Genomic DNA, 22,325 nt, shown 5'->3' with positions numbered 1-22,325 from the left:
TAGAGACGAAAAGATAAAGGAGAAATGGAGATACTAGAAGAAGTAGTCCGACTGAGGACAAGAAGAAATGACCAGCAAAGGACTAGATAGCCATGGAAGATAATGGAAGTAGCTAGACCTAAGGGGAAAGAGGAAGAAGAGAGCGGCGGCTTAGAGAAATTTCTGAAATTTGGGGATTAGGGTTTTTAGAGAGAAGGGACAGCCCCTCTCTCTAGAATCTCTCTTTTTTTAAAAAAATAAGTTTAAATCTAAGTAAACAAAAAACAATTAAAAAAAATCAAATTCCGAAAAAATGGTCCAAAATCGAACCCGATCGGAAAAATTTCCAGATTTCGGTCCACCGATTCTAGTCCCGTGCACACCCCTAAATCCATACAATAGATCACATTCTGTAGAAACCTAACTATTAAGCACCACCAAATTAAAATTATCATGGTTTACATTAATACAAGAGACAGAGTAATTACTAATTAATCATTAAATAATCAATAATAGTAACAAATTAAAACTGAACTAGAGTTTGATCCATGCACAACATTACTTTTCCATAAACTCAAGAAAGCCATGTTTTCAATAAAGGGGTGAGATATTTCATGTTGCCTTATATTTCATCCTCCTTAGGAAAAAGTACGCTAGCAATCTATATCCCATAATCATGAAAATCAAGGCGCCAACTTCAACTCTCCCAGAGTAATCTACTTTTAATCCTTTTATTATTGGAGCTTCACAGCTACTAGAATTTAAACTCCCAGTTGAACAACCATATTGAATCCTGAGCAAAAGCCGGTATGTGTGATAGTTGAAGGATACATAACGCACCCAAGACATGAAAAGTGGAACATCCTGCATATACATAAATGCATGCACATCAAACACCAAATAGTACAAGTACGATTATTTTATGTTATTTGCATTGTACAATGTATATTTTTACAATAAACGAAAAAAAAATTGAGAATGATGACCAACAAGCCCTCATGAAAGAGTGTTTGTATGACAAATAAATTAAATTGATATGAATCAAAAAGTTAGTTGCTTACTTGGATGAAAAATCCACCCGAGAGCATGAAACACATAATGATTATTGAAGCTAATGTCATTGCTTTCCTTATATCCATGAATGCTGCACCAATACTTAAGCCTAATCCCTGAAATAAATAAGTTTTGATCCAGGAGAAATTAATTATTATTAGTATTATTATTGTTGTATGTTATAGTTGCTTATTTAATTACCTGGGCAGCCACAATGCTCAAGAAAACTGCAAGTAAAGTGACGAAAAATGCAGTAAAACTTGGTTGCATGCCCACCATGCAATGCACTATGAGCATAAAAAAGATGGGCAAAATGAGGTCTAAAGGTAAATCAGTGATGTTCCGAGCAGCAAAATACGCACTGAGTTTGTACATCCCAGCAGATCGCTCCTTCATTAACATGAATCTCTCCTGTGGGAAGGTGAAAACTGCGGTGGATAAAGGGAAAAACCCCCAAAATACAGCGATGAAGAACATCAACCCTGCCTGCATGCATAGATCAAAAATTAGAAAGTAAGTTGCAATTAGACTTCATAAGAAGAAAACTATGGACATAATCAACAAAATATGTGTGTTATCGTCACCTGAATATAAATTTATTTGAACTTAGACGTGAGCAGCTCAAATTTTACCTTATGATTACACCTAATTATTAAATTTTATACGGCCTAGTCAGCTCTATATATAACTTTTTCTTTTCTAGGTGAAGAGACTTTAGCCTAAACTTTGGACATGTAAATGTGAAATACTTTTGCCTAGTACGTGAAGTTCTTAGCGTGCCCTGATCTTGAAGTAAATTAAAAACCTATACAAGCTCCGTTCTCATGTTATTAACTTGAAGTAACGGAATAGAAGACAATGATTGCCTGATCTTGTGGATCAATGGGATATGAGTGATTCGGATGCCACCAAAGCAATCCTATGATTATAGCAGTTGATATGACTTGGATTACACGAATGCAACTGAGATATTCATGTCTTCTTTCTTTAATTCCCCTGCTTAGTAGAACAGAAAATTGATCCCACCATCTTGCTTCCAAGTCCTTTGAACTCCATTTCCTGTCTCCCAGTTTTACCGTACTTTGTTTAACGGTGGGCTTTGCTAGTTTTGCTTTTCTCGTCGTACATGAACTTGATTCATAGGCCTCCACAAAATACTGTAGTGTGAAAAAAGAGAAATCATTTCATAACATCAACTTTCTTAACTTTTATAAAATTAAAGATAAAAATGTGAAAAATGTGTCTTGGGGATCTTGTAAAGAGAAAATGGATTCAGTATTTTACATGACGCGAACATCTTTATAAAAGTTATACAAGGAGAGGACTACCTCATGGATTTCAAGTGGTGATGGTTTTTGCCTTGAATTATTTGTGGTTGAGAATTTGTCTTCCAAATTTGAAGGAAAAGATTTGTCATTCATGTTCCCATTTGCAAGATCAAGTAGAAATTCAGCGGGATTCATAGATATAAGTGGCGAACAACCCATGGTTGAAAAATACTTCATTGCTTCGGATGCTTTACCAAAGTATAAAGAACTCCCTTTCCCTAGAAGTATAAGCTTGTCAAATTTGCAAAATAGTCTACTTGATGGCTGGTGAATTGTTGTCACCACTGTTTTTCCTGCCTATGAAACCAACCAACACTGTCATTTCAATGCTATTAACATATTCAAGCATTAAGATATTAATTGCGACAGAAGCGAATAAACAAACAATAAAACGAGAAAAATGAATAAAAAAACACGCCATATTTAACGAGGATCACTATCAATTTCATAGCTTTGTCCTCGCGGTATAGGGATAAAATCTTTCACTATGGTTCATGCTGAACAATGAACACAATAGGCAAGGAATTCACTAGAATACTCTCTTCTATGAATCTCTCAAAGTTCTTTTTCTGAACTTGTCAATTCTTTTCTCTCTTTAGTTTTTGATGATCTACTCTAATTAACCCACCAATCTAGTATATATTGATAGGTTAATAATACATGAGAATAGGAGGCTAAGGAAAAAAAACTTAATTAGGGCACTTAAAGACACAACCCCCCCCCCCCCGGGTTGTTGTCGTGTTGCTGCACTCGAAGAAGGCCTCGACCAGCGATAATAGCCGCGACCCGCGGCTTGACACTCTTTACTGCTGCTGCGAGACTGATTTTGCCGCGCCCAGTGGCTTACGACACTTGGGCAACTACTCGTGCCGCGCCCAGCGACTTGAGCTGTATCTCACCCTCATCGAGATTGATCTTGCCGCGCCCAGTGGCTCTCCTCCCACGGCCCGCAACTTGAAGCAATCCTTTGATGGGTTACGAACAACCCAAATCTCCTAGCTCAAGATTAAGTCATCAAACTCACGAATCTCCACCTTGACTTGCATCTTCTACAAGTAGTCCACCTGGAAAGAATAACCACAATACCTCTCAACAATACATGAGATATCGACCCCTCCCAAGTCTTACACATTTAACCCGATATCAGGTTTTGCCCTCTTAATCTCGGGGTCAGGCTTGCCTCAACCTTAAGGCTACAATCCCCAAAGGAGGTAATCTGTGACTATCAACGTTCGACAAGTCCAATCAATGTTTGAACTTGCAGACCGAAACTGGCTTGGTGAACATATCAGTTGGGTTATTAGCAGCACAACTTTTTCAGCACTATCCTCTTCCTACCTATTAGAAAATAATATTGCACATCAATGTGCTTAGTTCTATCATAATGCCCCTGATCCTTCACGAGACAGTTAGCACTCAAACTATCACAATACATAGTCGCGCAATCATGATGTAGACCCAAATCACTAACAAAACCACGTAAGCGTATACCCTCCTTTGTCACAGTAGTTAGAGTCATGTACTCAGCCTCCGTAGTAGACAAAGTCACTGGAGACTGCAATGTAGCCTTCCAACTAATCACGGACCCTCCTAATGACCTTCTAGTGTCTATATCAGCAGCATAATCCAAATTAGAATATATGGTCACCAAACACTCAGCATCATTTCCATATATCAGATTGAGGAGAAAGAACAACAGAAAGACGAGCATTAGCCGTAGCAGAAGTATCAATAGGTTTCGCAATACTCATACCAAACTTGTCGAGTACCTTCAAGATGTAACTTTGCTGAGAAAGGAAAAGTTTCTTCCAAGCACGATCCCTATAAATCTCCATGCCTAGAATCTTTCTTGCTGCTCCCAAGTCTTTCATGTCAAACTCAGAACTCATAAGTCTTTTCAATTTCAATACGTCTGACTTCTTTTTTGCTGCAATAAGCATGTCATCAACATGTAGTAATAAATAGATATAAGAACTATCCTCCACCTTTCTATGATATACACAGCAATAATAAGGACTCCTATCAAATTTATGCTCGACCATGAAGCTGTCAAACCTTTTATACCATTGCATAGGTGACTACTTAAGTCCATACAAGGACTTCTTCAGTCTGTAAGCAACATTCTCCTTCCCTGGAACAACGAATCCCTTTGGCTGACCCATCAGAATATCTTCCTCCAACTCTCAATCTAGGAAAGCTATTTTAACATCCAACTGATCAAGCTTCGGATCAAAATATGTTACTATTGAGAATAACACTCTAATAGAAGTATGATGTACCACATGTGAGAAAATCTCATTGTAGCCTAACCCTTCCCGTTGACTGAACCCTTTATCAACTAGTCTTGCCTTATATTTGACATTGTCACCTCTAAAATTCCATCTTTCCTGAACACCCACTTGCAACCAACCACCTTACAACCATGTGGCACCTTCACGAGTTCCCATGTCTGATTCTTGTGAAGAGATTTCATCACCTCACTCATAGAAACTAACCACTTAGATGATTTGTTACTAGAATTTGCTTCCTTATAGGACATTGGTACATGTGACTCTATACCATCGGCTACATGTAATGCATAACCAATCATCTCCTCTACACAACAGTTTCAGCCAGGAATTTTCCACCTTCTATCCGTTTAATCAGTCTTTGCGTCTTCTTTTTAGGTCGTTTCTGACCTTCATCATAAGTTTCCTCATGATCAAACTCAAGTTCGACTATTTCATCAGCAACCACTCCATCTATCTAACTAGTCTCCACAATAGGAGAATCCACTGGAACATCATCCTCCACCTAAATTCGAACTTGTGTCTCCGGAGTAGGAACTGCCGCAGTTACTTGCTCAATTTCTTCAGTAGTGCAATAATTAGTTTTACCAGCCTACAGGTTTATTAGCAGATACAGACATAATATTCTCATCAAAAGTAACATCTCTACTAAGTATGACACACCTTTCAGATGGGGGCCAAATTTGGTAACCTTTAACACCATCTTTTGTATCCTAAAAAAACCCCCTTCTTGGCCCTTGGTTCAAGTTTACATTCAATGACATGATAATAAATGATACGACCAAAGACAAGCAAACTAGAATAATCAGCACTTTTCCAGTCCATACCTCATAAGGTACCTTGCATTAAAAACTTGTATGTGTACAAAGGTTTCTCAATTTGCATGTCGTTTTCACAGCTTCACTCTAGTACTTTCTAGTCAACCCTACATTAGAGAGCACGCATAAACTCTCTCTAGTAAAGTTTAATTCAACCACTCTACAACATCATTTTGCTATTGTGTTTTCCCGACAGTGTGATGCCTCACAAACCCTTCGTTCCTGCAAAACTCATTGAATTCATCATTAACAAATTCAAGACCATTATACGTACGTAGCCTTTAATTTCTCTTGCATGTCTGATTTTCCACTAAGAATTTTCATTGCACAAAAGTCTTAAAGGCCTTTCCTTTGGGCTTTAAACAATAAAGCCAATTGTACCTAGATAAATTATCAATATAAGTCACAAAGAAACTTAATCCCCTTAAACCTTCTACCCGAGCAGCCCCCCAGCAATCTGAGTGAATATAATCCAGTGTAACCTTAGTTATGTGAAGTCCTTTGCTAAACTTAGCCCTATGTTGCTTACCCAACACATAATACTCATAAAACTCAAGGTTTTTCACATTGTGGCCATTAAAAGGATTCATCGTAGATAAGATCTGCATCCCATGCTCACGCATATGATCAAGTCATCTGTGTCTGCATCCCATGCTCACGCATATGATCAAGTCATCTGTGCCACAACTTAGTCACCTCCTCATGACTTGCATATGTAACATTTGCAAAACAAGTCAAAAGAGTACCCTGCATAACATACAAAGTACCCACTTTTGTGCCCTTCAGCACCAGCTTCGAACCTTTCTACACACATAGTTCCTCGTTCGAGCTAGCCAGAAAAATCAAACCTTATTTTATCTAAGACACCCACAGAAATCAAAATTTTCCTATAACATGGAACATGCAAAACATTCATCAATGTACGAACCTCACCCTCAATCGTCCTTATCTTAATGAAACCTCTCCCTACAACCTTACAAGCAACATTGTTACTCATAATAACATGACCACCATCACAAGACTCATAAAAAGTAAACCAATCACGATGAGGACACATATGCTAGGAGCACACCAAATCTAAAGCCTAATAGTTAGATGGACTAGACACATCACAACAGCTAGTGCTAAGTACTCCTCGGAGTCATATTTCGTACCTTGTTGTGCAAGGTTAGGATTGCAAGCTTTAGGATTCCTGGAAGATTGATGCTTCCAATGGTGAGGTTTTTAACAGATGTGAAAGACATTCCTAAGATAGGCCCCTTTACCCTTAGAATTTTTCTTATTTTTAGGATCCTTCCCCTTAGCTGAGTTTACAACTAACCCAACCCCCGAATATCCACCATACTTTGTCATTGCCGCCTTCTGGCGTAACTCCCTAGTGAAAAGTGCTGACTTCAGCTCTTCTAGGGTCACAATCTCCCTCCCAACAACCAATATTATTTCAACAAAGTTTTCATATATATGTATTTAAAAGTGAAAAAGAAAAATCAAAGTAGCATCTTCATCCTCGATCTTAACATATATATTACGCAGATCAAGTAAAATAGTATTAAGTTTATGTAGATGATCTCTTACTAACGTAGCTCCTTGCATACACAAGGCGAACAAACTTTGCTTCTAAAGCAACTTGTTGGTGAGTGACTTTGTCATGTAGAGACTCTCCAACACATACCAGCAGAAGTCGTTTCGTTTGCAACTTTCGTGATCACATTGTTTGCCAAACATAGGCAAATCGTGGAGTGAGCCTTCTCCTCCATCGCCTCTAATTCGGCCTTACTAGGGCCGTCTGCAGCTTTGCTTTTGTAATCCTTTTTTACAAGAGGTTTCCAGATGCCTTGTTCCTTTAATAAAGCATGCATCTTTATCTGCTATGCATAGCCCAAAACTGTTTCTCCCCGTAACCTTGTCAATATCGAGTTCATCGTATTCATCTTCCCAGATCCTTTACACTGATTTTAATCTCAAGCTCTTGTACCAAGTTTGTTTCAACAAAAGCAAATAAACAAACAATAAAATGAGAAAAACGAATGAAGAATACGCAAGATTTAACGAGATTCATCATCAATTTGATAGCTACGTCCTCAAGGCAGGGATAAACTCTTTCACTATGGTTCACACTCTTCTATGAATCTCTCAAAGCTCTCTCTATGAACTTATGTATTGTTTTCTCTTTCTTGTATTTTTTATGATTTACTCTAATTAATACACCAATGGAGTATATATTGTTAGGTTAATAATATATGAGAATGGGAGGCCAAGAAAAAAGCATAACTAGGGCACCTACCCCCCCCCCCCCCCCCCGCGTTGCTACCATGCTGTTGTACTCGAAAAATCTCACGTCTAGCGGCTCGATTCGTCGCTGTTGTGAAACTGATGTTGTCGCGCCCAACGGCTCGCGACACCTGGGTAACTACTCGTGCTGCTCCCCGCGGCTATACTGTCGTGTCGTGCCCAGCGGCTTTCCTGCCGCGGTCCATGGCTTGAGGCGGTCCTTCGACGATTGCCGAACAACCCAAATCTCCTAGCTCAAGATCAATTCATCAAACTTACAATATTGTTCATTGCACCTTAACAAAATACTATTATGGATGTGCTTAATTCCACAAAGATCGTTTTCAATGGAAAATGAATGGTGACGGAAAAACACTTTTGAAAGGAAACATAATGCATAAATTGTTTTTATTTGTTTGGTTCGTCATAAGAAAAGATGAAGAGAAACTAAAATAGAATGATGGATGAAAGAGGAAGTATGAGAGATAGAAGAAAAAGAAGAATGTAAGAAACTCATGTCTGTTGTATTCGCTCGTACACTTATAGCTAGGTGTATTATTGTTGAAACCCAATGAGTGTCCCACATTGGAGAAAGAGAAGGGAATAAACCACTTTATAAGATTAGGAGTTACTCCTCCTATCACCAATTGGTTTTAGGATGGAACCTCCTAGCTTGTAAGTGGGCTAAACTCTCCTCCTCCTTATTGGATTACCCAGGCCCATTTTCATATAATCTAAAAATTAACATGGTATCAGAGCTCGTGTTGTGGGTCTCTTCTAAACTGGGCCTCTAATCAAGCAACTTAGTAAGAATTTACCTCGACAGGATGTCCAGCCCCTAAGAGGATTATTTCTAATTACCTTTCCAGTTAGCTCTAAATTCTAAAGACACTCACAAGTCAGGGGGTGTGTTGAAACCCATTAAATGCCCACTTGTGAGTGTCCCACATTGGAGAAAGAGGAGAGAATAAATCACTTTATAAGATTAGGAGTTACTCCTCCTATCACCAATTGGTTTTAGGATGGAACCTCCTAGCTTGTAAGTAGGCTAAACTCTCCTCCTCCTTATTGGGTTACCCAGGCCCATTTTCATATAATCTAAAAATTAACAATTATATTAGGGATTCCACTTTGTAATGAGCAAGAATCGAAAATATGTCACAAGTGTGGAAGAAAGGCCTCTAACCAATTAGGTCAACCTTGATTCTTATCCAAGTCTCTATTTGTTTCTCATGTGCTTATTTAAGGACCTTTGTTTCTCAAGCGTAGTCATTCAAATGACAAATAACAAAAAGATATGCTTAGGTACGTATATGTTTTTCATCCACGAGAGAACTAATTTCTTCCCAGTGTATAACCAAACAAATTAAAGAAATAATTGGGAAAACCATTGTCTTAATTACTAAATGTTTATCTCCCAACCAAACAGTGGACTCTAAAGTCCAAGTATCATAATACTAATTTTTTTAATGTTAAAGTACCTTCGCCAAGTTTTGAAGTATTTGGACTATCCTCAATGCACTTGCTGAATCAAGACTCGATGTAGGTTCATCTAAGAGTAAGAGAGGAGGGTTAAGCAAAATCTCATTTCCAATGCAAACCCTTCTTCTTTCGCCTCCTGATATCCCCTTCAGAAGTGCACCACCTACCATAGAATTTTGACACCTAAAAAGTAACAATATCTTAAAAATGTTAGCTTCATGAATAAATGACAAAAACTAGTTTAAAGGCGTTCCTTATATGATGGAGTAGCACCTTTCTAAGCCAAGGTCAGTTATGACTTTCATGGCTCTATCTCTTTTCTGCTCTTTCGAAAGTTTGTTTGGAAGACGAAGCAAAGCAGCATAAGTTAACGTCTCCTTGACAGTAAGGTGAGGAAAGGCAACATCGTCTTGCATCACAAAGCCAATCCTGTTGATTTTGCAATATCAGTTGGATCCTCATGTCATGAAATAACCAATTGATGTTATAATCCGTTTGGTGTGACGGTAATGGTAATGAATTTTAATGTAAATTTGTAAGGGAAATTCTATGTCATGGTTTATGGCTCTGCATAATTGCCTCAGATTGTCTCATTTCATAGATTTTATACGTCGTAATGAGTAGATTTGAACATTTATAAAGAAAAAGATATGTAGGAGATCGAGTATAACTAAGATATAGACAATGACATAGAAGCTCTTATGGAAAATTACCTCACATTAGTACCATTATTATTGTTATTTTTATTACTGTCTACCAAATGGATATGTAGCTAGGATCGTTTAATTTATTATTGTACGTACTTGCGCTTTAGCGACTTCGAGTAAGGTTGGTTGTTATAGGTGATGGTACCGCTGTTAAACTTAACCCTTCCGCTAAGAAGATTTAGTAAAGTCGTTTTACCGCCCCCTGAAGGACCTATCATGGCAAGAAGTTCTCCTGGAACGGCTGAACCAGTTACCCCATGCAGTATATATTTTTCACCTTCTGTGTTCTTCATCCCATTCATTGTTACCTTAAATTTCACATCTTGAAACTGTTACAATTGTCAACATCAAATATTCATTAAGTGATAGTAACATTGTAAGACAGAAATAATTGAGTGAAAACATAGAAAATATTTACCCTTAGACATATTGGTAAGCTTGGTATAGCAACACGCTCGTTTTCCCAACTGCTTGAATGTGGACTTTTGTCCTGCTCACTTGCTTGTCCTGGTGAGCCAGTTGCAGGACCATTCACTTTATGCAACGAAATAGAAAAATGATCAGCATGGGAGCTAAGGAATGGGGAACATAATGGATAATAATCTAGACCCTTTAGAAAAAACCAATAGCCCTTTTCTTCGTCAAGAGGAATAAGGGGAGTATTCGAAAACGTATACAGAGAGATCTATATAGTGCTCCGAATTAGAATGAGTATAACGTCCACTATTTTTTGTACCACTTAATTTTATTGGTTAATAACATCATTGTGACCTGCCATTTTTTGTGGTTAAATTTGAAAATACACTGTAATTAAATAATGAAAATGAGTCGATCGCACACAAATTGTGTACAAAAAGTGGAACTGAAGATTTGAATTTATTTTTAACATATAGAGGTAGTGGTGTCAAAATAGGTTCATAAACAGAATCTGGGTATACCCACGGCGAACCAGGTCAGACCCGGACAGGTCAGGATTCTGATTGTCAGTGCCCCGGGTCATGACTTGTCAGGTTTTGTCCACGGCGAACACATTTGAATCATTGGATCTCCGGGTGCCGGACAGGTCTGAATGTTCCGTTTACAAGTCGATCCATTCTCGTGTATAATCGCCTTTTGACATTTTTTTAGCCGGGTTTGTGAAGGTCGTATTTAGGTTCCATGTGCGGTTGAGTAAAGTGAAATCTACTCGGATTGAATTAGTAATGATCTTACTCATCTTAGTTCGATCATTGTGAAACATCGGGTTCATTCGTTATTGAACGCCAATTCAACTTCGGGTAACTCATGGTCGGTTCATCTTGATTTTGTTTTGTATTTTGTAAACGAATAATCATATTAATAAAAGTATTAAGATCGATATATATATATATATATATATATATATATATATATATATATATATATATATATATATATATATATATATATATATATATATATATATATATATATATATATACATACATATGTGTGTGTGTGCGATAAATATAATAAGGATGACAACGAAAAATCAATAAAAACACTATATTGATTACCGTGATGTTTAATGTATTCTTTTAGTCAACTCTTATTGATAATAATCAACTGCGTAAAACGACTCTAATGTGTAAAGGAGTAGAATGACTCTTCATATGTTTTAATATTATATATTATAACCAACGACAATAATAACGAGTATACGATCAATTCCAAACTTTATAAATGATTTATTATTATAAGCATTATGATTGATATATAAGTTTGTAAATAGCTATGATGGTAATGAGAACATACTACAAATAAACATCAAATGAAAATGATAATAGTTAATCATAAGAACATGTAACAAGTAACAACCATAAGTTAAGTAAAATAGTTAATCGTAACTTATTAAAATAAGTTAACTGTTAACAATAACAACCATAAGTTAAGTAAAATAGTGAACAAGTAGTAACTCGTTAACATTTAACAACCATATAGTTTAATACTAGTATAAGATTAACAACAATAACACTCACTTGTCTTTATAAGCTATAATATTATTTAAGTTAATTGTTTTTATGTTATACTATAGTTTAATACTAGTATAGTATTTGTGGTTTTCTCTTAACTTTGTATATATATATGTAAATGAATCGTATTGATAAAAGTATTAAGATCAACATATATATACATATGTGTGTATGTGCGATTAATGTGTGGGTAATAACGAAAAACCAATAAAAACACTATATTGATTATCGTGATGTTAGTGTATTCTCTTAGTCAACCCTTATTTCGACTAATCAACTGCGTAAAACCACCCTAATGAGCAAAGGAGTAGAGCGACTCATCATATGTTTTAATATTATATATCATAATTCATAACCAACGACAATAATAACGAGTAAAAGATCAATTCCAAACTTCACATAAAGGATTTATTATTATAGTAATACAAATACGAAGAGGAATAATAACAATAACAATAACAATAACAATAAATAGTATAACAAATGATAATCATACATTCATAGATTTACAACGACGGTTCATATGACTATATGAGGCCTACGTGCTTATAACGAGGGTTCATATGTTGCACAATACTACTAATAATAAATTATATCCCTAAATCATTATCTCATATAAAGGCTAACTATAACTTATTAATAAGTAACATCAATAAGTTAATTGTTAACAAGTACTTACTAGTTACTAAATATAGTATTTATGGTATTCTCTTAACTTTGTATATATATGTGACTATAAAGAAACTATTTTATCAGTAGGCTTAAATATATTAGGACGATTATAATATTGGAACCATTTTAGCTAATACGTGATTGATTATTAACGAGTATGAGGAGTATCGACTCTTAATATGCTATAATAACTCGTTAACAACCATATAGTAACTTAGAACATAGCTAGTTACTCAATTAGATCGATTAACTCGGTAAATCACTAACTTGTTAATTGTTACTAAGTATAAAAATACTAATTAATTGATAATCGATAAAGTGATAACATATAGTGATATTACAAAGTTAACACAGTAGCACGCAAGTATCAACAATAAGACATAATTTAAATTGTAAATGCAATAATTAAGACATTAAGTCCTAAATCATACTATCGAGCCATCGACAATAATCAACTAATTGATAATGTGTTATGTCTTACATGTTAACATTAAATTAATACCTAATTACCGCATGTAACATGTTCACATATTTTTAAAATATAAATTTAGATATATAATTTCTTAAAAATCAATAATACTAATTTAGTTTCGAATGTTTCTAATTTATAGTAATACTAGTAATTTCTAAAGTTAGTAAACTAATAATATTAGAACTAGAAATTAGAATACTCAAATCATAATAATATCAAAATACAATACTAATTTATTAGTACTTTAGGCTATTTATTTTTGTTTGAGGGAAAGACCATTGATTTTAGAAAGATGAAAATCCAACCATTGATTAAGTTAGCAATCCATGTGATTGACCACTCTCAATTCTCATTGGTTAAAAATAATGTCAAAGATTATGAATTAGGACCATTGATTTGAGAAAGATCAAAATCCAACCATTGAATTAAATCCCTTACTAACCCTAAACCCTTCCCCCTTCCCTCCCATCCTCATTCATCAGTAATAGCCTCCCTCTTCATCATACTCAGACCTCAATTTTCTTCCATCTCTCTTGTCTTCTCCTCTTTCACCACCACCACCACAATAAAAGGCTCAAATTGTTAAAAAGCCCCACTCCTTTCACCCTATCTCTATCATCGATGTTCCTCTTCTCACTCGGGATGGCCGCCGATTCTTCTCTGCGGGCGGCGCCTTGACAATGGGGTTACTTTTGCGGTTTTATCGTGTTTAACTTTCTCTCTCACACACCTCTCTTTGCCACCGACGTTCAAGCTTCAGATCTGGAAACGAAAATCAATGGCTTCAGATTTAGTTTTCAGATCTCGCCGGTCGGTCTTCATCCTCTCATCATCTCGTCGGTCTTCATTATCTCCCTCTCTTACTCTTCGTCACTCGTCACTCCTCTCACTTCAAATCTGGAAACGAAAATCTGGAAACGAAATGAAGCACGCAAATCTTGACTTCATCTCGTGTCGCCAGCTTCCCTTGTTGTTTTTCTTTGTTACTGTTGATTTTTGTGGTCATTGGAGGTGTTGTATTTGGTGTGTAATTTTGTTATTTTCTATGTATTTTTGGTGTTTTTATTTTAATTTAGTTGTTAATTTCTATACTAATATTCAGATTTCTTAAGTATTTCATGTTAATTTCTTTGTAATTTTGTGATGTTATTTTCGTTGCTTTTTTATCATTATTTTTATGTAGTTTTGATATTTAGTTAGTTAATTCAAGTGATATTTGCCGGTTAATTTAAGTAAGATTTATGGTTAATTCAAGTAATTATTTTGGTTTGATTTTAATTTGATAGTGATAAGTCTAATAGGTTTAGTATTTGCTTGTCAATAATATAAGAGTGAAAGAAAATCACTTGCCTATCTTTCATACTATATCAATTATATAATACTTAGTTTTATAAATGTATAAAATATAATGTTATTAAAAAATATAATAATAAGTTGTACCAACTTATAAATAGTTATAAGGGAATGAATTTCATATCTAATTATGAGCTCATATGTTGTTGTTTAGTATATGGTTACGAGAATTTGAGATATTATTTGGTAGGAAAATTGGTAGAATATTATAATGGGATCATTTGGTAGAAAAAATGGTAGAAATTTTGGTAGAAAAAATGGGGAAATTTGGTAGAATATCAAAGTGGGATAATAAATTTGGAGTATAAGGTTTAATAAGATACTTTTTAATATTATAATGGGGACATTGGGTAATTAAAATAAAATATAAATAAGTACATGATATTCAAAGTTTAACTCTTAAATTAAATGTAACTTAATTTTTAATTTAATTAATTATTAAATGTAGGAAAATTTATAGATTGACATATTTAAATGATTTTGTAGATATAAAAAAAGAATTGAATTTTAATAATATCTTGTTGATTACGGTCGGGTTCGGGTTTGAAAGCAGGTCTGTCTGAACAGGCCAGGGTATAATCTTATCAGGTGCCGATCAGGTCTGGGTAATCCCAAGTCAGGTTTCGGTCAGGTCTGGGGACTGACCCTCACAGGTCGAACCAGGTTCAAGTCAGGTCAGAATCAGGTTGACCCAGCGGTCAGATCTGTTTCTGACACCACTATATAGAGGCTATTGGTGAAAGAATTGACTAGGAAATGATGAATCCATGGAGGAGCTAGGATAGGACCATTAGAAATTGTGGTGTTGGTGAGCCACCGTATTGTTACGTTGCTTCTACAATAGTGCACGTGAATCCTACTAGTTCTACACGGGTGCGAGTAGGGATGTCAGTGGGTAATAGACTCTAACCGGATTTGTGAATCCAGATAATATTTTAAGGGATTTGGATCCTCAAATTTTGAACTCAATTGATATGGGTAGAATTTGGATCCTAGTTTTAAAAAGGAATCTGGATCGCGTCCTAAAGTATTGCCCAGACACAAATTCGTTTACCCCTTTTTTTTTTTACTGTTATTTTAAAATATATAATCAAAAGGTTAAAACTTAATGTTAACTCTTAATATTTATGCTTTCATTTGTTATATTAACGCTGAATGTTTGTTTACTTCAACATCGACAAATATAAAGCTAAATAGCGTTTTTAATTCTTGAGAAGATTAGGCTCGTTTGAAAAAAAAAAGGTTCTGATTCGTTTTGGATCCGCTTTCGACCTAGATCCGTACAATGGATCTAGATCTGGATCCTCAATTTATTAACCAACAATTTCGGGTTAAATCTGGATCATGCCTAAAAAACGAATATGAATCTGAATCTGGATCCTGTATAAATTTTACCTGTTAACATCCCTAAGTGCGAGTGAGTCACCTATGTCTTTTACATTGCGCGTTGGCGCAAAACAACATCAAGGTCCATAACTTTTAATCTCGATATATATTATGGAATTCTAAGAATGTCTAATTTCCAACCAAATTGGACCTTACAAGTTACATCTACTCCATTTGTATTTTTAAATATATGGCCCAAAAACTGCAAGAGTGTCATCTCTTGCACAATTTTAGTCACATGCGGTATATATCTTAGGCTTTCATGTTAAATAAATTTTATGCAAATATATTAGAATCCGTATTAAAGCACCGGTGCCACATGGTAGTTACTAATTAATGTATGTGTCACACAATACTTTTTTCAAACTTCTAATACACATGTTTATGGTCTCATTTAAAAATATTAACAATGTGTAGCTACTCAAAAATAAAACACATAATCTTTGAAATAAAATGTGAAATTTTAACCACTAATCCACTATAATTTCAATTTTTATTGTTTCAAAGTAAAACACAATAAGTATTATAATTATATGTAACTATAAAGACATAAATAAGCTTTTAGATCTCTAATACTTTTATTAATCATTCTCTTATCCCCAATTCCATTTAAATTGTTATTTTACCCAATTCTTTGAACTTTTTTCATAACATTTATCATGCCATAAATTTCATTTTTCGATTTTACACTAGAAATCAAATTAAAAAATAGCTAATGAAATCAATCGAAAATAATTTATTTGATAGCTATAACTGCACGGGGCATCTCACAAGCAAAAAATACTAGTTTGCTTTATAATATGTCCATAAGGTGATTCCAAAATATGTCAAGCCACGTAAAGTGCATGACCATAAGGTCTTGAATTGTCATATTTTACAAAGACAAGTCTTTTGAAGTTTCATCCTAAAACCAATTGGTAATTGGAGGTGTGGCCATCTAGCTTATAATGTTGTATTAGCATGTGATTCACCACTCCCCCTACATGTGAGTGTCCTTAAAATTAGAGTTCACTGGTAAGGTGCCCAATATTAATCATCATTAAGGAATGGATGTCCAATAAAGGCTCTTATTTCATTGCTTTACAAATACTCAATATAAAAGACCCAACAACCTAAACTCTGATACTATGATATATATAAATCATTGGACTTGCAAACACGGACCCATATAGGAGGAAAGAGTGACCACACAAAATTCCAAATAAGGTTTCAACCCAAAATTAATTGGTAATATGAGTAGTAGTTTCTCTACCTTATAATGTGGTATTTTCTCTCCTCTTTTTTCAATATAGAACAACTTATATGTACACATGGGGTTCAACATCTTTTAACTTGTTGATTGACTCTTTTAGATCAAACATATGCAAGCTTTCTTGACATATAGGCTTGGTAATTATGGTTTTTTAAGCCCAAAAATTCATTTTGACTTTGGATTTAGCTAATTTGGAAGTGAGGAAATTTGTCGAGCTAGGCTATGTTTAGTTCACCTGAAATTTTCTAATCTGAACTTATCTGATCTGATCTAAACTTATTTTTTCTGATATGATCTGATCTGATCTACAAGATCTTATCTTTTATAAAATATATTATTACTATTATATTATTACTTTGTAATTCATTATTATACAATATATTATAAGATCTTATTTATATTATTATTATTATTATCATTTTATTTCTATTACAACTTTTACACAACTTTTATTATTAATAATCATCATTATTATTATTATCATTATTATAATAACAACAACAATAATTATAATCATAATAATAATAATAATAATTACTAAAAATAATTACATAACCCTAGTCATTAATTTATAAGAGCACTTATACAATGTTTCACACTTTTTCTTAAAAAAAAAGTGTTTCACACTTGAGAAGTCGACAGACTCAACCCTTTTTTTCATATAAAATAAAATAAGATATACAAACAACTTCGACTTGCGCAAGAAAGAAATAAATAGCGTGCAACTTCAAATAGCTAGAGAGATTTGAAATTCGGTAGGAAGAGGTATACTGAATCTAAATTTATAATATGTATCTCGCACTTAGCTTATTTTGAAATGTAATCCGAACTTAGTAGTTTCGTTGTCATGAATTTGAGCTATCATATTTTATATATTTCTTATTTTTGGTTCAATCTTATGTTCTTAACACGTGGCTTTTAATTTTCTATTATTTAATATAAATAAAATAACTTTTTTTTTTTAATAAGTAAGAGTAAGTAGTATTAATCACAAGAAAATTCAAAACACCAACAGCTATTAATAATTAATAAGTACAACAGCAACAATAATAATCCTTTTGAACAAATGTACTAGTAAATAATAATATTAATAGTAATAAAGAGTTTTTAAATATAAGCATGATCTAATCTAAACTGATCTAATCTGAACTTATTTTTTCTGATCTGATCTGATCTAAACTTATTTTTTCTGATCTGATCTGATCTGATTAGATTTGAAATGAGCAAAAATAAGATGAACTGAACATAGCCTTAGTAATGATAAAAAAAAAAAAGTGGTGGTTGGTCAATTATTCCTCCTCTCATCGAGTTTCACAAGTCAAAAAGTAGTTGTTTACTTTTGTCTTGGTTGTTAATTATTATTTATTATTATAAGAAACTACTTTTTAATTAAAATTTTAAAACATTTCGGAATTATTCAATAAGAAATCCTGGTACACAAATGATACATATTAAACATGTGGGATAGAAGATTTAGATTCTTAAAACCATCAAAAAGCAAACTTACGCGTAACTATAGTACAATGAACTTATTGTAGACTAAGGTCGAAGCTAAAAATAAACGGTACATACATTAATGGTTTTTTCTGTAAGTAGCATTTCAAACTTGTTAATGAGTAAAGTGAACCAGACAACCATAGATATTGAAGTTGGTCATCAAATAAGGCCATAACCATAGCAAACGACTAGATTTTTTTTTGTGAAACACGCGGTAAGAGACCAGCAGATATCTAAGTTTGGAAAAGACTTAGGGCCTGTTCTCCCCAGCTTATTTTCAATTCAGTTCAGATCAGTTCAATTCAATTCAGTTCAGTTCAGATCAGTTCAGTTCAGTTCAGCTCTTGACAACACTTTTCCTCTCACATATCACTATTCAGTTCAGTTCAGTTCATTTCAGTTCAATTGTTTTATGCCGAAGAGAACAGGGCTCTTAATTACACACAAAAGAAAAGGAAAACATGCAATGTCAAATTCGAGCAATGTCATGGTAATTATCCTAAATGAAAATTAATTACCTGAGGAAGAACCGGATACTTCTTGAAAGGCGAAAGCAAAGTTCGTATGATTAGATAGGAAACCAATATGGTTAAATCTTCTTGAGACATTCCTGGCAAGTTCATCTACGTTAATTAAGATTTGATTATTCAATGATTTTGTCTTGCGGATAACTCCATTATTTCTCTCTTGTTTCTCCATATCAAGGCTTCTCCTTCTCAACATAGCTATCCCAACAGCCTCGTTATTGTTGTCATTTCCTCGCCTATGATCTTTGCACGCCTCCATGAGAACAACAACTAAAAAAGAAAAAAGAATTCAGATTGTTAAAACTAGAATATGGTGAAAATGATGAATAATCATAAATGTTTCTAAAACGACTGTTACTTAACAATAGTACTCAAAGGAAGGAGCTGAAGTTGTTTAGCATAATCGGAGGTTTGATGTTTATAATAGAAGTGCGTTCCCAACCTTTATATAGCAAGGCAACACATATGTTGCACTATCTATTTAAGGGTACATCAAATTTCATCATGTACCTATGTAAGAGTTTATGCCTTGAATGTGTTCGATGAAATGCGTCAAATAACACTTCTTAAGTACGGCCCGATCAGGCTCGGGACGAGCTGGAGAATTGGAGTGAAAAGGGAGATCGCCCGATGTCATCGGGCTTGGTCTCCCGATCGGGCGAAGTACCGAACAACGACCGGGCGAGCTTCGCCCGATCGGGCGCGCAACGAAGTTTGGGAAAAGCAATTATCGCCCGATCGGGCGGATGTCGCCCGACCTGATCGGGCGGCTGCCCGGTAAACGAGGAAACGCTTTTTCTGACGGAAATATAAATATGTTATTTATATTCTAGGTTTTAGACTACGAAAAACACTATATTCTCTCTGTAATTTGTTCTACTCACATAATAAAATATTCTCTCTCTACCGTGGACGTAGCCAAATTGGTGAACCACGTAAATCTGTTGTCTGTTTTAATTGTTTTTGCATTCATATAGTTTGTTTCTCTCTCACGTCCGTTATAACAAATTGGTATCAAGAGCTTTGGTGATCGGTCTGTGTGAGAAAGATGTCTGGGATGAATGTCAAAATTGATAAATTTACTGGGATGAATAGTTTTAGTCTGTGGCAAATCAAGATGCGGGCTTTACTGAAGCAACATGGGTTGTGGGCACCGTTGGCAAAGAAGGCAACGGATTCAGTTACCGCTGAGATGGAAACTCTGGAGGAAAAAGCGCATTCAACAATTATGTTGTGTCTGTCTGACGACATAATTACTGAAGTTGCGGAGCAGAACACTGCTGCTGGTCTGTGGTTGCAGTTAGAGATCTTGTACATGACGAAATCTCTAAACAACAAGTTGCTTTTGAAGCAACGTATATTCAGCCTGCGTATGCAGGAAGGTACGTCTCTAAGAGACCACTTAGATAAGTTAAATACTATCTTGCTAGATCTGCGAAATATTGATGTTAAAGTAGATGATGAGGATGTTGCTTTAATATTGTTGGTATCTTTGCCTATATCATATGAGAATTTTGTGGATTCCTTTATTGTTCGGAAAGATAGTCTGTCGTTAAAAGAAGTAAGATCTACTCTGCATACTAGAGAAGTCCGTCATCAGGCTTCTAGGTCTAGTACAGAGAATCAGGCATCTGGATTAGTAGTTACTGGAGGAAAGGCACAAAAGAAATCTAGTAAAAAGAAGACGAACTTTAAAAATTCGAATTCTAAGGGTCCTAAAACTACTGATATCTGTAATTACTGTAAGGAGAAGGGACACTGGAAAAATGAATGTCCTAAGAAAAAGAAACAACAGGATAAAAATGAAGTTTCTACTGCTCTAGCAGAAACTGGAGGTGATTATGAGGAAGATCTGGCCCTGATAGTTAATAGCCAGTCACATTGTAGGGATGTATGGATTCTTGATTATGGGGCATCGTATCATATCAGTCCATGCAGGGAGTGGTTTTCAACTTACAAGCAGATAGATGGAGGCAATGTTTCTATGGCCAACAGTGCTGCCTACAAAGTAGTTGGAATAGGATCTATCAGGGTGAGGACTCATGATGGTATTCTGTACCTTGAACAAAGTTAGGCATGTTCCATTAATGACAAATAATCTGATATCTTTGAGTCTCCTAGATAGCAAGGGTTGCAGTTTTCAAGGTGAAGGTGGAGCAATGAGTGTCTACAAGAGTTCAAAGGTGGTTCTGAAAGGTATTAAAGTTGGTACCTTATATATTCTTCAAGGGTCTACTGTGACAGGTTCTGCTGCTGTTGCATCATTTGAGATTCACAAGGAGGAGTTGACCAAGTTGTGGCATATGAGACTTGGTCACATTGGTGAAAGAGGGATGCAAATTCTGTCAAAAAGGAATTTTCTATGTGGGCACAAAGTGCAGAATCTATAGTTTTGTGAACACTGTGTGTTTGGGAAGCTTCATCGCAGCAAGTTCCAAAAGGTTGTTCATACAACTAAAGGTACTCTTGATTATATCCACTCTGATTGTTGGGGACCTTCTCAAGTTGCATCTATAAGAGGTCACAGATATTTTCTGTCAATGATTGATGATTATTCAAGAATGACTTGGGTGATTATGATGAAGCATAAAAGTGATGCCTTTAAGAATTTCAAACAGTGGAAGGCTTTAGTGGAAAATCAAGTTGAAAGGAAGGCCAAAAGGCTGCGTACCGATAATTGTCTGGAGTTTTGCTGGTCTGAGTTCGATGAGTTCTGCAAAAATGAAGGGATTGCTCGCCATCATACTGTTAGAAATACGCCACAACAGAATGTAGTTGCAGAACGCATGAATCAGACATTGTTGGAGAGAGAAAGGTGCATGCTCTCAAATGCTGGGATGGCTAGGAGGTTTTGGGCAGAAGCTGTAAGTACAGCTTGCTATCTGATCAACCGGGGACCCATACAGGTATTGACTGTAAGACACCTTATGAGGTGTGGTCTGGTAAGCCTGAAGATTACTCTTTGCTGAGAATTTTTGGTTCTACTGTCTATTATCATGTAAATGAGGGAAAATTAGAACCTAGAGCTAAGAAGGGTGTATTTGTGGATTTTGGGAAGTGGAGTTAAGGGCTATAGAGTATGGTCACCTTCTGAAAATCGTGTCATACTTAGTAGAAATGTAATATTCGATGAAAATTCCATGCTTAACTCTCCCGTGAAATCTACTGTGGTGTCCGTCAGTGGAGATGTTGATAAACAGGTGGAGCTACAAGTCACTCAGGCTGAGAGTGAATCACAGCACCAAGGTG

At 35.1% G+C, this 22,325-nt stretch overlaps 1 protein-coding gene across 1 annotated transcript; it reads right to left on the bottom strand.

The window, feature by feature from the left end:
• Window positions 1–12: 12 nt before the first annotated feature.
• Window positions 13–19,504, bottom strand: LOC104895354 (ABC transporter G family member 22). The gene is made up of 10 exons (XM_048643793.1): window positions 19,068–19,504; window positions 10,345–10,460; window positions 10,023–10,255; window positions 9,493–9,648; window positions 9,219–9,402; window positions 2,361–2,657; window positions 1,899–2,189; window positions 1,234–1,518; window positions 1,041–1,148; window positions 13–843 (listed from the first exon to the last, which is right to left on the bottom strand). Exons 1-10 carry the CDS (start codon window positions 19,333–19,335, stop codon window positions 592–594), a joined length of 2,190 nt encoding a protein of 729 aa, XP_048499750.1. The 5' UTR covers window positions 19,336–19,504; the 3' UTR covers window positions 13–591.
• Between the last annotated feature and the right edge of the window lie 2,821 nt (window positions 19,505–22,325).

The sequence above is a fragment of the Beta vulgaris genome, chromosome 1 (assembly GCF_026745355.1).
Source record: "Beta vulgaris subsp. vulgaris cultivar EL10 chromosome 1, EL10.2, whole genome shotgun sequence".
NCBI lineage: Eukaryota > Viridiplantae > Streptophyta > Magnoliopsida > Caryophyllales > Amaranthaceae > Beta > Beta vulgaris.
The sequence above is the reverse complement of the archived record's forward strand: the minus strand, read 5'-3'. Positions and strand labels throughout refer to the sequence as shown.

What these genes read in the sequence shown, in the direction of transcription:
- LOC104895354 (XM_048643793.1), bottom strand. Translation starts at nt 19,335, where the DNA reads ATGGAGGCGTGCAAAGATCATAGGCGAGGAAATGACAACAATAACGAG. An exon ending in CACCACTTGAAATCCATGAG is followed by an intron (nt 2,190 to 2,360) that starts GTAGTCCTCTCC and finishes TTCACACTACAG; the next exon opens with TATTTTGTGGAGGCCTATGA. An exon ending in CGGGTGGATTTTTCATCCAA is followed by an intron (nt 844 to 1,040) that starts GTAAGCAACTAA and finishes ATGTATATGCAG; the next exon opens with GATGTTCCACTTTTCATGTC.